The sequence below is a fragment of the Artemia franciscana genome, chromosome 14, assembly GCF_032884065.1.
Source record: "Artemia franciscana chromosome 14, ASM3288406v1, whole genome shotgun sequence".
Classification (NCBI taxonomy): Eukaryota; Metazoa; Arthropoda; class Branchiopoda; order Anostraca; family Artemiidae; genus Artemia; species Artemia franciscana.
In genome coordinates this window covers 18,041,701-18,055,523 of record NC_088876.1, presented here as the reverse complement: position 1 = coordinate 18,055,523, position 13,823 = coordinate 18,041,701, and the positions used below count along the sequence as shown (strand labels likewise).

Sequence of the window (13,823 nt, the reverse complement as noted above, 5' to 3'; positions counted from 1 at the left end):
AATGTGAAAAAGCTTTTTCAGTTGGAAGTAAGGAACAGCAATAAAACTTAAAACAAACATAAATTATTACCCATATAAGGGGCTCACCTCCTTATGATACCTAGCTCTTTACGCTAAAGTATTTTTAGTAATTTCAACAATTTATTCTACGGCTTTTGTGATTCAGGGGTCATTCTTAATGAATTGGGATAAAATTTAAGCTTTAGTGTAAAGAGCGATGTACTGACGATGGGGCGAATCCCCTCATATATGTAATAAAAACATGAGAATACAAAAGTTCTTTACGTAAGCTAATTTATAAGTTACGTAAATCTTTTACCAATAAAAAGATTCGTAAAAAATTAAAAGTTCTAGTTGCCTTTTTAATTAACCAAAAAATCGGAGGGCAACTAGGCTTCGCCCCCGCTCTTTTTTTCTCAAAATCATTCGATCAAAATTATGAGAAAGCCATTTAGCCCCCCCCCCAAAAAAAAAAAAATATGTAAATTTCGTTTTGATTATTCCTCTGCGGAGAGCCAAAATCAAAACATGCATTGATTCAAAAACGTTCAGAAATTAAATAAAAAAAACGAGTTTTTTTAACTGAAAGTAAGGAGCGACATTAAAACTTAAAACGCACAGAAATTACTTCGTATATGAAAGAGGCTGCTTCCTCATCAACGCCCCGCTCTTTACGCTAAAGTTTTTTACTGTTTTAAAAAGAAGAATTGAGAGAAAGAGTCAAACTTTAGCGTAAAGAGCGGGGCGTTGATGAGGAAGCAGCCTCTTTCATATACGAAGTAATTTCTGTGCGTTTTAAGTTTTAATGTCGCTCCTTACTTTCAGTTAAAAAAACTCGTTTTTTTTATTTAATATGTAAACACTGGTTGAAGTTTGTAACTTGCAACCCCTCCCCCAGGGGCTGTGGGGGAGCAAGTCATCCCCAAAAACATAGTTATTATGATTTTCGACTATGCTAAACAAAATGGCTATCTCAAAATTTTGATCCGTTGACTTTGGGAAAACAATGAGCGTGGGAGGGGGCCTAGATGCCCTCCAATTTTTTTGGTCACTTAAAAAGGGCACTAGAACTTTTCATTTCCGTTAGAATGAGCCCTCTTGCGACATTCTAGGACCACTTGGTCGATACGAAGACCCCTGGGGAAAAAAAAAACAAAAAAAAACAAACAAATAAACACGCACCCGTGATTTGTCTTCGGGCAAAAATGCAAAATTCCACATTTTTGTAGATAGGAGCTTAAAACTTCTACAATAGGGTTCTCTGATACGCTGAATCTGATGGTGTCATTTTCGTTAAGATCCTACGAATTTTAGGGGGTGTTTTCCCCTATTTTCCTAAATAAGGCAAATTTTCTCAGGCTCGTAACTTTTGATGGCTAAGACTAAACTTGATGAAACTTATATATTTAAAATCAGCATTAAAATGCGATTATTTTGATGTAGCTATTGATATCAAAATTCAATTTTTTAGAGTTTTGGTTACTATTGAGCCGGATCGCTCCTTACTACAGTTCGTTACCACGAACTGTTTGAAAACCGTTCATTGAATTTATTAGGAGTTGCAGCAGCTAAACAAGATCCAATCATTGTGGCATGGTTTGGATAATTGAAAATATATACGTATTTTTTTTTCGTTTTCAGCGTTACGATTAAAATTAGTAAGAGTATCGTTAACAAAAACTGTCAAATGTAAATCTGAAACCCTATGAAGCGGCAGAATACAAACAGACGATGTCTAGGGTTTCAACTGAAAAACGGTTTTTTAAGTGCGACATGATCATATTCAACTGAGGAATAAAAACTGACCGTCTATAATGTTCCTCCTGTGAATTAAATGGCACGTTAATCCGATTTGTTTGCTTTTCTGCTATCCTTGAGACTGTCATTTCTAAACCTACCTTGTTACTACTTTAGTTACCTCGACAAATACATTTTTTTTTGTTTAACTCGCTTTCACTCTTTCGATGCTGGGCATCCAGCCGTGTAAGAAGGTCCTTATTCTTGCTGCAAACGTAAGGTCTAAGATTCTTCTTCTGGAATAGCTGACTTCGTAAAACGATCAACTATCATTCTTTTATTAGAATGCCTTCCGAGCCTAAGGAAGACTCAGCAGCTTATTTACTTCATTGTGAGCCCTATTCCCTGTCTATGCACCCTATCCTTCCTGCCTCAGTAAATAAATTCTATTTCACCTATTTTTGTGTTTTTTACAGTCAAAATGTCAATATGATGGGTTTTTTTACAGTCCAGGTTACAATTAAAATTAGAAAAAAATTCTTTAATCAAAACTGTCAAATGTAAATCTGAAACACTATGGAGCGGCAGAAGGCAAACGGTTGGCGTTATTGTCAATGGGCTAGAGAATATAGCAGAACCCTTACAAAAATTAGCAGAGGAAACTACCAGTAGAAGTAACACCAGAAGTGAAGCTACAATTCTGGTATAAAATATACTAGCTTTTACGTTCATAACTTTAGTTTAATTCTGGTATGAAACTTTAAGAAGGATTAGTCGTGTGCAGCTCAGACTACAAGATCCTATAATTAATTTTAAAGAGTTGTTCCATGATTTTGAATCATTAGCGACTGAATTAGCCGAAATTTACGACAAACTATGTGAAGAGGCTAACGAAAAAGCAAAGTTCTGAAAAATGAGATATTGATACAGCAATACGAGTAAGAAGACACTTCAAAATATCCAGAGAATTGGCTAGAAATGTTGGAATTTCCGCTGACATAGAAATTTTTTGCGATACAAAAAGTGTTCTTGATAGTCTCCAGCAAGAAATATTTACACGATTAAGTAACCTTGATTTCAAATTTGGATTTTTACTAGACGTCGAAAATTTATTAATCAAGAATAATGCTGGTAACATAACCTAGCGTTAATATTAACATTATCGTTTTCACTTCTAAGATTTTTATGTTTGGAAGGAACAAACTTTGAAATCATCAACTTTGATGATATCATGGATAAATTTACTTTATAAAAAGCGAGGGCAATTTAAGCATTATAATTAGTTTTATTAATTAGTTATAATCGTGTTATTATCAAATATATGTGTCTCCTTACAAAAATAAATTTTTACCTTTTTGTTGTTTTAAAACATCGTCTTTTTAAAATATTTCTATATAAATTTGTAAAATAAGTTATAGGTATGGTCTGAACTAATTCTAGATAATCATATACCTTTCAAGTCTAGTTTTGTTTCCTTAACTAACTTTTTTGTCTCATAAACTTAAAGCCTAGCTTGAGCATAAGACTTCATTTATTTTACTCTTTATATTTATTAATTTACGAGTTTGTTTTACATATAATATTGCACGATTTTTGAATGGAGAGGAAAGGGTGTAAAAAAGTATTGTGCCCCAGACATGAGTTTAGCTCGTTGCATCAGTACTAAGCTGATGAAGGCAAAAATATTTCATGGGAGTTGCATAAATACATAAAATCAAAAAAAAAGAACGAGGTAAACACCCAAACGGTAATTTTTCAGACAAAACCGTGATCAATTTCACAAAACGTAAAGCCATTTCAAGCAATCAGTACATAAGTTCATTAAATATACAAGTAAATTTTGGTATTCAATTCTTTTGATTGTATAAGTGAATAAATTCTTGAGGTGGGAAAGCATCATATTGAAAGGAACCATTTCTAAGGGTGAAGAAGAGTAGTCTTTGTGGGGCTTGTTATTAGTGAGTCTTTAAAAAGAGGCAGGTGGGGAAAAAGCAAATTGAGAAACTTACATAATGCGTCATAAGACTCAGTTTGAGAAAAACATTCCTCACAAGGGAATTTTTACAAGAGCATTTCTCTAGTTCTTCTTACCTAAGGCTCTGGTAAAGTCTGCTAGCATTCCACTTATCGTTCCTGATTTCGAAGTTTGAGCTGTATTTTGCCCTTGATGGTTTTGCGGCATCGGATAAGAAGATTGCTGATTTTGCTCTTGATGTTGAAGCTGTTGTGCACTTGAAGAACTTCCGGAATGCCTCTGGAGGAGATAAAAGACTATAATATCTACATATGATAGGAAAACAAATTTACCTGTTAGGGATAACATTATAACAACTTGAATTTTTTGGAATTCAAGACAATATCTCAGAGATTTTTAGGTACTATAATAAAAATCGAAGATTTTTTGCCAACAAAATCTTTTATGTTTTGACAGAAGCTCCCAATTTAATATAGGCTTATCTTTGAAAGTGTAGAAACGTTGGCACAAATCCAATCAGTTTAGGCATACTTTGGGGTATTATTGAATGAAAATAACGAATTTTGTTTTCAATCATGGTTGCCCCTTTAAGGGCAACCTTGTAAAGATCAAAATATAGCCCATAGTAACTGAAGCAGTGTAAAAGTAAAAACCCTACTGCGTCATTGGCACTTTACCGAAAACGAATATTACAAATATTGTCTTTCCCACTTATAAAATGTTGAAAATAAACTGATAATTACAGTGAAATAAAACCATGAACTAATGAGCTTTCAGTAATAAATACAATTATATATCAAATATTGAGTCTAATTTAATTAGTTCTTTCCAAGACTGTTCAAGACACGTATACTTTTTGCTACAAACAAGAGTTTGGCTAAAGTCCGTTTAAATAACTGTTAATTTCTACAGCCTACTGCGTATTTGGCTCTTTACCAAAATGAACTATATTACAAATATTTTATTTTGTGCTTTTTACAGCATTGAAAATTAAATGAAAGTTAAAATGAAAGAAAGTCTTGAGCTGATGAGTTTTCAGCAATTAATGTAAAAAATTCATTCTCATTTTATAAGTTCTTTTTAAGACTGTTTAAGACACATATAGTTTTCAGTAAAGCGCCAATGACGCAGAAGGCTTTATACTTTTACAGTCAGGGAAGGGGGCAGTAGCCAAATTTTTGTTTGCAGTTATTTTTTTTCGTTTTAAGCTTGATTTGCATATTCAGTATAAGTTTTATTCGTTTTGAAATTTATTAATTCATTTATATTAGCACCTGTTGTATGTAGTTTGCTATATTTTTATTTGATTTTCGTTCGTTTCGGGTCTTATATATTCTTTAATAGCAAAAGATTTTTAAGCTTGGTTCGAATATTAAATTTAGGTTTTACTTTTTTTTTAATGTTTATGTATTCAATTATATGATACCTGTCGTATGTTTTTTTGCTACGATTGCTCATTTAATTTGTGTTTTTTTATTTAAAGTAACAATAAGCAACTTTCATAATTCACAGCCCTGGGGGCTGGGAGTATAGTTCAGCCCCAAAAGCATAGTTATTTGGCCTTCGGACTAGCCTGAGCAAAATGGTTATCTCAAATTTTGAACGGAAACCTTTGGGATAAATGGGAGGGATGGTTACCCTTTGATCACTTTCGACACTGTAAGAAAGAACTAGAAGTATCAATTTCAAATCGAATGAGTCCCCTCGAAAGTTAAGACGACCAACCTTTTCACAAAAGCCTTATATATTAACAGTGGGCAACTTGTATAAGTTATGATCCTTGCCCTGGGGGCAATGGGGGATTTTCAACCCCCTAAGTTACAGTTATTTGATTTTTTTTTCTATTTTGAACAAAATGGATATTTCAAAATTTTAATTGGATCAATTTAGGTAAAAAGCTCATGAGGGAGGGGGGTTGATTACTCTCTTGTCACTCTCGACCCTTAAAAAGGGCAAGAGAAAATTGGATTTCTAATCGAATGAGCCTCCTACAAAGTTAATGCAACCACGGCTTCGAATGAAACCTTATGTTTGAACGATGTGTAGCAAGCATGATTTATAGCCCTTTCGACGAGGAATGTAGGGGGAAGACAATTTTCAAACCCAGAACCATAGTTATTTGACATTTGGACTATTTTGACCACATGATTATCTCAAAATTTTGATTCGATACGTTTAGGAAAAAGGGCGTGGGGAGGATCAGTTTTTTGACTCTTAAAAAGGAACTAGAGCTTTAAATTTTGAATCAAATAAGCTTCTTTCAAATTTTATGAGACCACCACTTCCATAAAAACCTGATATGCTCCTTAGGCGTAACTCACAACTCTTGCCCCTGGCTTTAGAGATTGTGTCAACCCCGAAGGCATTGTTAAATGTACTTTTGACTATTTTGAATACATGAATATCTCAAACATTGAATTGGATATATTTGGGAAAAATTGTAAGGGGGAGCTAAGTACCCTGTGATCAGTTTTGACTCTTTCAAATTGAAAAAGAACTACCAATTTCCTATCAAATGAGCCTCCTCCAAAGTTTGCACGGCTACCTTTTTCACAACAACTATATATACTCCAGAACAAGGTTTATAACCCTTATCCCAGGGCTCAAGGGGGTTTTAACAGCCCCAAAGGCATTGCTTCATAATCTTAAGTCTATTTTAAACGCACATTCTATCTCAAATTTTCCATCGGATGCATTTGTGGAAAAGAGGGAATGGGGGGAGTGTTTCTCTCCGATCAAATGTGGCTCTTAAAATGGAGAACTAGAACGTTCAATTTCCAAACAAGTAAGCCTCCTCCTAAGTTTATAAGATCATTCCCCACCATAAGCCTTATATGCTCCCGGGACCAACTTATAATCCTTGACCCCGAGCTTTGCCGGGCTATGTCAACTTCAGAGGTATTTTGATACGATACATGGACTATTTTGAACAAAATAGGCTTCTCAAAATTTCAGCCTAGTTCATTTAAGAAAAAGGGCGTTGGAGGGAGAGGTAGTTGTCTTGCAATCACTTTTGACTCTTAAAATGGAACTAAAAATTTCAATTTCTAATCAAATGAGCCCCTCCAACGGTTACACAATTACCCTTCCACAAGAACCTCATATGCCCCTGGGGCATAACCTACAACACTTGTCCCGGTCTCTGAAGGATTGTGTCAATTCCGGAGTTTTTCTTATATGATATTTGGTCTATCTTGAACTAAATGGCTATCTTAAAAATTCCTTCGGATGCATTTGGGAAAAAATGGGCGTAGTGGGGGGTTGCAACCCTCCGGTCCTCTTTAACTCTGGCCCAGGGCCGGGGGGGCTAGTTTACTTCTGATCACTTTTGACTTTTAAAAAGGGAACTAGAAATCTCAATTCTAATCACTTGATCTCTCCCCCCTTCAAAGTTTTATTTGACCACCTCTTCTATTAAAACCTAATAGGCCCCCCTTAAAACCCTTCCCCGGGCCCTGGGGGGTTGTGTTGGCCTCGAAGTTTTTTATCTGATCATGGACTTATTTGAACAGAATGGCTATCTTAAAAGTTTGATCGGATACATTTAGGGAAAAGAACGCATGAGGGGGGGGGATCCAGATGCCCTCTGATGACTTTTGACTCTTAAAAGGGAAACTAGAACTTTCAATTTTCAATCGAATGAACCCCTCTGAAGTTTATACGACCATCCATTCCATAAAACACCTTATACGTCCCCAGGGCATAAAATACGATACTTGCACCTGGATCCTGTGGATTTGGGTCGACCTCGGTGTATTGTTATTTGGATGCATTTGCAGAAAAGGGCATGGCGGGCGGGGGGGCTGGCTGCCCTCCGATCACTTTTGGCTCTTAAAAAGGGCACCAGAACTTGCTATTTCCGATCGAATGAGCCTATCTGAAGTTTATAGGACCAACCCTTCCATATGAAGTGCTTCTGGGAAATATAATAATACAACATTGAAGACTTTTCGCTTTTACTATAGGCAACGTTATAGCGTTGCCTCTGAAATAATCAGAAATTAAATTTAAGAAAAATAGTATTTTTTAACTGAAAGTATAGAGCATTATTAAAACTTAAAACAAACAGAAATTATTCCGTCTGTGAGGGAAGCTGCACCCCCTCATTTCCTTCGTCTTTACGCTAAAGTTTGACTTATTTTCTCAGTTCCCTAAGAAACACTTCAGAAACACAATGACACTTTCATAAAAATAAGAAATCTTTTTAAAGTACTAAAAACTTTAGCGTGATGAACAAGGGAGTGAGGAGGAGGCAGCACCCCTCATATATGAAATGATTTCTGCTCGTTTAAAGGTTAAATTTGCTCCCTACTTTCAGTTGAGACAAGTGTTTCTTTATTTAATAAAAGATAAAGGTCTTGTAAGCAAATTCCAAACTAGGTGCACACAAGAGCTTAGCCCAAAAGTTTGAATTTTGGTGACTAGGTGTAAAAAAAAGCATTGACTCAATGTGGAATCCTAACTAAAGACCGTGAAAGAGCAGCAAAAGCCCTGATTCTAATTAATGTAAGAAGTATCAAAACCCTAGAATTATGGTAGTTCAGAGTGAAGCAAGACCTGATCCTGTATAAATGCAAGAAGGAGTGACATCCTATATCAATGAAATACTAGCTAAGAAACAAGCACCCCTATCAGCAAGAAGCGACATTTTTTTCTCCTCTCCCGTAGAATACCTCGTAGACTGATCTACTAGTCTGAGGGAATCTAAGAGAAAAAGACAGAAACAGAAATAAAAGATCTTTTTAAAACCCATACTGCAGTGCCTGGAAGGATTTGGGCCGCAAAACGGAATTGGAGAACTTTTTCTCCGGGAACGAGACAAGCAGAGAGGAATAAAATTCAAAAATCAATTTTCTCAGCATCGTGTTTGACTCAAAACTAGGACACAAAGGAATTAGGTCAAATTCCCAATTAACATTTATACTAAAAGGGATTTTGGATAATTTAATTTCTGTCAAAAGATATTAAGTAAATAATGAGTTTAAAAATTAGAACCAGCAAAACTAGTTTATACGCAGTACCTCTGACCCAAAAGGGCCAGGAATATCAAAGCTAAAACGACAAAAATTCCAATAAATGAAGAAATGAATTTTTATAACATCGAAAAAAAGGGAAAAATGAAGACTAAATTAACCTGAACATAAATTTTCCACAAAGGACGTGTGATGCGACTATTAAAACCCTAAAAGTGCTATAATATAACTCGTGCGTTACTAAGAACAATAATGACTTCTCGAGTCAAAACTTTTGTTCGGCCATTTGCTTTTCTTATAAGTTTGAAAAAAAACCTTATAAAAACGAATAGAAATCACCTTGCGTATGATAGACCACCAAAGCATCTGAGTTCCTCCCCTCAGCTTTTTTAGATAGAGTTTTATAGTGCTTTACATGAAGCAAGTTTCAGCGATTGCAAAAAAATATATTAATGGGTAATTGCAATTGTTTTATTTACCAATTTCCTTCCTCTAATGTTCAGGTACATGCGCAACAACAAGCCCTTTCGTTTGTCAGTTATTGTGAAAATACGTTTTATCCCATCCCTATGGTCTTGTATTTGATGATCTGTTCTTGCAGTACAGAGAAAAAGTATAACCTTTCTGTACACAGAGAGGACTTGAGGAGTGAAGGTGTCATTTTGTAAAAAACAAATTCCTTGTGGCACCTTTGGAGGCCTCTTTATTGAAATGATGCGTGCCATCAAGACAAACTTTTCTTGTAGATTGAGAAGTACTAGACCCAGTGACTCATGGTTTTTATTTCAACTTATTTCAATAAAAATAAAGCTCGTTGGTCCTTTTTTGGTTCAATGACTGAGCACTCTAATTTCTTATGAACTAGGCTCTTCTTGGCCCAAGTAATTCCAAACCTATATTTCAAGTCAGTTGAATAAAAAAAAAATTACCCCTAATCTAATCTTTTTGCACACTAGTTTCCTTAGCTGAAAAATTTACGGGTATGTGTTTAAAACCGCTCGGGAAAAGAAGTACCGAAACAGGACGTTCTACTGGTATTTACACCTTTAATTTCGAAAATAACATCCTCAAGGTCTATTCTCCTCAACAATGGTAATGTCAGGGAAACTTGAAGAAGAAGAACCGTACAGTTATTTCTAGTTCCAACACGGCAGAGAGAAGTGAGACATTGCTGACGAAAAAGCGAATTCGACTTTTCACCGGTGCAATGTCCAGTCCAGTAAGTTTCCAGGAGATGATCCCCGTGGAGAAAATACCCTAACCACATGGACCTTCACAAATAAGTGCTGATCCACGTCAGTGATTAAATCCATTTTCGCATTACTGATTTTAAGTATTAGATCAGATGAGGAGTTGAAAAATGATAACCCAAATCCAAACCAAGCACTCATAAATTTTATCCGTGTTTTTTAAGAAAATATCCAACAACGTTACTCGGTTTCCACGTTAGAATAGTAGCAGATGTTTTGCAGGAAATAACTGGGTTTCTTTGTCCTATAAAATAAATAGTCTCTCTAACTGCTCTGCTCATAGAAAATGGCCGCAAATTTGCATGCATAAAATGGCAAATATATTGGGATGATGTAAGTACCATGTCCTAGCTGGGGTGGGAGGAGCCCCCCTTGATGAATTTTAAAAGAAAATTTAATTTTTGCGGGGTAAGGACGCCTTGAAGGTTCTTTAAAGAGCTTTCACAGAATTCCTAAAGTAAACAAGCCCCCTGGAGGCTTTAAGAAACAGTCTTAGAAATCCTGGGGTCCAGAAAGCTCCTGAAAGTTTCTCCCTACGCCCTATGTTTTTTAAGCATAACACCCAAAGAAATCCTGAAGTAAAGAAGCCCTGAAGGGTTTTCCCACACCCTTAAGTTTTTTAAGCATAACAACTGTAAAAAAAAACATTCCCTATTAAGTAGATGTACTATACACGGGCACTATTGCGTCAGACCCAGGTGTGCATATAAACATCTTGGGGGGCTAGTAGCTCCAATAGTTTAACCCCTATCTGTACGCTTAAAACTAGTGAGGAGATACTGCTTACATGCCATTCTTTATGTTAAAATAATAAAATCAATTTGCTGAGCTATCAAAATTCACAAAAGTGTAAATAATTTCAGTTCATACTTATAATACTAAGAAACATTTCGAAAAACCTTTCAAAAATCTATAGGTGGTAGGCTACTTACCAGAACTCCTAAGCCCAGTACTCCTGCTGGTGGCGGGACTCCGCTTGGAGAAAGGGTTACACTTGTAAGCCCACTGGATATCTGAGATGAAACGATTGGGCGAGGCTGAGTGTTCATTATAGTTTGGGAGTTTATGTCACCGCTAGCTCTTATTAGATTTAGTTTTTGATTTTGATTCGACTGGCTCATTTGGGAGGGAGCAAAGTTTTGCTGATTTGTTTGATGCATTGACGGACCTGATTGTAAGTTTTTTTGCAATAACCATTGGTTCTGTGAGGCTGATACTCCAGACTGACTTGTTTGGTGAAAAATTTGATTTCCATAAGTTTGAGAAGGATGAATATTGTGCTGTAAGGTTTGTGCATTATTCGAGAAGCCGTTGTTGCCTTGATTTGGCTGTAAAGGCATTAGACCCATCTGGTTTTGTTCGGACAGCTGAGCATCGCTTGTCAATGCCTGAGTTTGATGCCCTTGGTGTTGATTAGCAAAAGAGAGTGGATTATCATTAGACATAGCATGACTAGTGCTGTCTCTTGATATGTAAACTTGATTATTTATATTTTTTTCCTGAAGATAGCTGGTTTGGTTGGATTGATTTGAAGGATACTGGCTATTCATTTGATGGTTATTAAAAGCACTTTGAGCTTGATTGTCATGTTGTTGTTCAGCCTGATGCGACCCAAGACTAGTAGTTTTATGGTATGCTTGATTTTGATACTGATTATTATAAGAGTTTATAGGCACATTCGTATTTTGCACATGATGATGATGCACTTGGTGAGATAAGTTAGGCTTATTTTGGAAACTTTGCTGGTCCTGATGTTGGCTACCAAAGTTATTGAACATTACATCTTGGTTTTCCATTATGTTATGGCTACTTTGGCCTTGTTGCAGAGTGTGTGGCTGACCTCCTTGATTTTGAGTCAACTGATTCAGTGAGACACAGGTATTCTTATCAGATTGGCTTAAAGACTTTGTAAAAAACGGTTGGGTAAGCGAAGAAAGTGAAGAGAATCTAGATCTTATTGAAGGAATAGGGCTACTGGACTGTTTTGTCTGATTTTGGACACCCTGATCGATCTGGTGCATATTATGTTGCTGGTTTTGGAAGTCCTGCTTTTGTTGTTGTTGCTGCGTATTCTGCTGTTGTAATTGTTGAAAATTTGGCTGTAGATTTGTCTGTTGCTGGTTTTCAAATTTCTGCAATTGCTGCTGGTCCCCATATTGCTCTTCATAATGCAAGTTTGATCTATTAGTACCTGTAAGAAATCAAATTTATTCATTTTTCTTTTTATATTGTGTGAATCGCATAACAATATTAATTAAACTGGTTGATTCTTTCCTCAGCTGTAGCATTACCAAATAAACGTATAAATACAGCAGGTCTGGTCTTCTCCTTGGAAAAATCTCCCGCTGGATCCCGAGCAACCCCCTACTCCCAAAAAATTAAAAAATCACCAAGGATAATCCCCCGCAAAGTTCTTCTGCTCGGAAAACTCCCCCTGCGGAAAATTTCCCCCAGAAAATTCACTATGGATATTTTAGGATGCTCATTAGATGGGAGATTGAAAGTTCTGCTCACCTGTTTACATCAAAGGCAGTGCCATAGCGTTGCCTGTAGTAAACAGCCATAAAGATTCAATGTGTTAATATTTATTTATTTTTTCCTTGCTGTTAATGAGGGGAACAGGTGCTTCAAAGGGTACATTTTAATGCCAAATCATCCTAACTCTCATTTAGCCTTCAAGCATATACAAAATAGATTATCTAATGAAGGAGCGGGGATTGGTGGTAGAAATTGATGTATAATCCCTCTTTATCTTTGGGGAAATGGCTGGTCTACACTGTTACTATGAAATTAAAAGTAACAATAAACCCCCAAAGGAGCAGAATTTACTTTGTAGAGGGGGGGGGGGCTTCCTATACGCTCAAGGACGTACAAGTTTCGGAGGATGCTTATTCGAGTTCTATTCCTTTTTATAAGTCAAAAGTGATTGGAGGCCAATCATTCCCTGTGCTAAAGTTGTTTATGATATCTGGTCCTTTTGTCATCCCATAGGACACCTGATTGTTATTTTGAGGTATATATTTTCAATTTTTCGTGTGGTGTAAATTTCTATGGGGGAGGAGGAATTATCCTGAGGGAATTTTTTCTTCGAGAGGGGATTTTCCAGGGGAAAAATTTCTGCACGGGGGGGGGGATTTTCCACAATGGGAATTTTCCAGGGGAGTTTCCAGGAGGGTATTTTCTGTGGAGGGAATTTTCCTTAGGTAATTTTTTTGGGGGGGATATTCCAAGGAAGAATTTCCATAGGAAAAAATTTTCTACGGGTGGAATTTTACAGGAAGGGGAGAAAAGCCAGCTCCCAAATACAATAGAAGCGACTGTGTTTTTTCATATATCCTAATTCATGGTTCATAGGAGTTTTTTCATGGTTTATTTAGGAGAATATGTGTTTTCACTGGAAATTCTCAAATCAAAAAATAAAAATTGTTCAGACTTACATTTTAAATTTGTTTAAATATTACGTACATTATAATACATAAATATGAAAACACAAATTTAAACTCATTTTTTTATTTTTAACATGTATAGAAAAATAAATAATCAACAAAGCTTTCGCGTTGGAGAAAAACATTTGAGGGTTTGCAGTCACGCTCAAGTCAACGTAACTGCTTACCTATCAATAATTCTTTCAAGGACACAAATTAGGATAACCCTACTTTTTTTTTTAATTCAGGAGACCACATTTACTATTATACCTCAAGGTAAAGAATCTCCTTTAACATAAAACACTCCGTGTCTTATGAACTTTGCTCTTTCCCTTAATATATGTTGTGGAAAACTTCCAAGGAGGAACAGCGAAAAATTCCCATTCTAAAGTGAAAGAATTAATAGTAAAATGATAAATAAGATTATATTATTGTTATTGCTAAGGCTGTTGGCCCACTGAAC

At 35.9% G+C, this 13,823-nt stretch overlaps 1 protein-coding gene across 1 annotated transcript in view; it reads right to left on the bottom strand.

The window, feature by feature from the left end:
* Positions 1-13,823, bottom strand: part of LOC136035416 (uncharacterized) — a gene marked incomplete at its 3' end in the record, with an annotated part of 248,773 nt that overhangs the window by 74,665 nt on the left and 160,285 nt on the right. The window contains 2 exon segments of the mRNA XM_065717209.1: positions 3,829-3,991; positions 10,868-12,126. Coding sequence (XP_065573281.1) covers positions 3,829-3,991; positions 10,868-12,126 — 1,422 coding nt within the window.